The 1467-nt window shown below is 43.1% G+C and overlaps 1 gene segment (V, D, J or C); it reads left to right on the top strand.

Moving 5' to 3' along the window:
* Positions 1–393: 393 nt before the first annotated feature.
* On the top strand, positions 394–1257 carry LOC103728605. The segment is given in 2 exon segments: positions 394–442; positions 839–1257. Coding segments are annotated over 2 exon segments (468 nt in total).
* Positions 1258–1467: the final 210 nt, after the last annotated feature.

The following is a 1467-nucleotide window of genomic DNA, read 5'->3' as shown; positions in this document are numbered from 1 at the left end:
TATGGTGGACCTACCAGGAATGCAATCTTAAAGAAAGCTCTTTTTTCCAGAAGCTTTCAATTTTCAATAGGTCCTCAGCAGAAGTTGCACACCAGGCCCTCTCCCTTCTCCATGCTGGGATATTGTCTGGCTTGATTTTGCTCAGGTCTTGTGTATGCTGTGACAACTGAGGTAAGTTCACATGTGCAATACATTGTGTTTTTCTACTTTCAGCAGTGACATAGCAAATACTTTATGGGAGTCTGCATAAGTTCTCCTTCTAGCTACACTGCTGTGCCTACCAGGGCATTTGCATATTGCTCTCTAGGGGGGGCCTTGCTTTGCTGGTCTCAGATAAAACCCCAGCTGTAATCTTGCCTTCAGTGATCAATTTCCTCAGTTCATTGTCACAAAATGAGCTCTCCTATTCAGTTCCTGGGTCTGCTAATGGTGTGGATTCCTGGTAAGAACAGAGGGAAAATGGGGAAAGGATGAGGAGTGAGGGTGAGCTCTGGGGCCCATGGCTGCCTACAAGTTTTCTACTGAGATGGCATGCCCAGTCATCCTGGATGGGCATGTGAGGTTTAGATCTGTGACCGTGAGTTTCCAGATGGGACAGGATCTTTGCCCTAGAAAGTTCTCACTCCAATGGAATAGCATGATATAGGCTATATCTAGAGTTCATGTAGTGTCTTCAACTACGTATTTTATTATCATTAGTTTGGGGGGATGAAACTGAGTTGGAAATATAAACCAAATTTGAACACAAAACATAAAGATGTCACTTTAAATCACATGAATTGTATCTTAAAGATTGTTGATAATCTTAAGATTTTGCATTTCTCTTTTATTATTTCAGCTTCCATTGGTGATGTTGTGATGACCCAGACTCCACTTTCCTTGTCTGTCACCACTGGAGAGCCAGCCTCCATCTCTTGCAGGTCTAGTCAAAGCCTCCTATATAGTGATGGAAATACCTATTTGGAGTGGCACCTGCAGAGGCCAGGCCAGAATCCACAGCTCTTGATCTATAAGGTTTCCAAACGTGTATCTGGCATCCCAGACAGGTTCAGTGGCAGTGGGTCAAAGACATCTTTCACACTGGAAATCAGCAGGGTGGAGCCAGAGGATTTTGGAGTTTATTACTGTTTTCAAGGTACATATTTTCCTCCCACAGTGATACAGACAATAACAAATACTTCCTTTCTTGAGGTGGACCAGCTGCTAAAAGTGCTGTTTGTCAGAAGAGGAGAACTTGGGGTTATTGTTTGCAGATGAGGGATTTGGACCATTAGTGTCTTTGCCATACCTCAAGTGCCATTCATTTCTGGTGGCATTATTTCGACAACCTAGGTATTGAACCTGCAATGGCAAAATGGTGTGCAAGGGTCCTCTCAACAAAAAGGAATGAGCAGGGGAAAACTGAATGAATGAAAACTCATCCTACCACAACATGCCTTGTCTATCTTCATCACTCATTTAAAACTG

The sequence above is a fragment of the Nannospalax galili genome, unplaced genomic scaffold (genome assembly GCF_000622305.1).
Source record: "Nannospalax galili isolate Female #2095 unplaced genomic scaffold, S.galili_v1.0 C49980594, whole genome shotgun sequence".
NCBI lineage: Eukaryota > Metazoa > Chordata > Mammalia > Rodentia > Spalacidae > Nannospalax > Nannospalax galili.
This window is presented reverse-complemented; position numbering and strand designations above follow the sequence as displayed.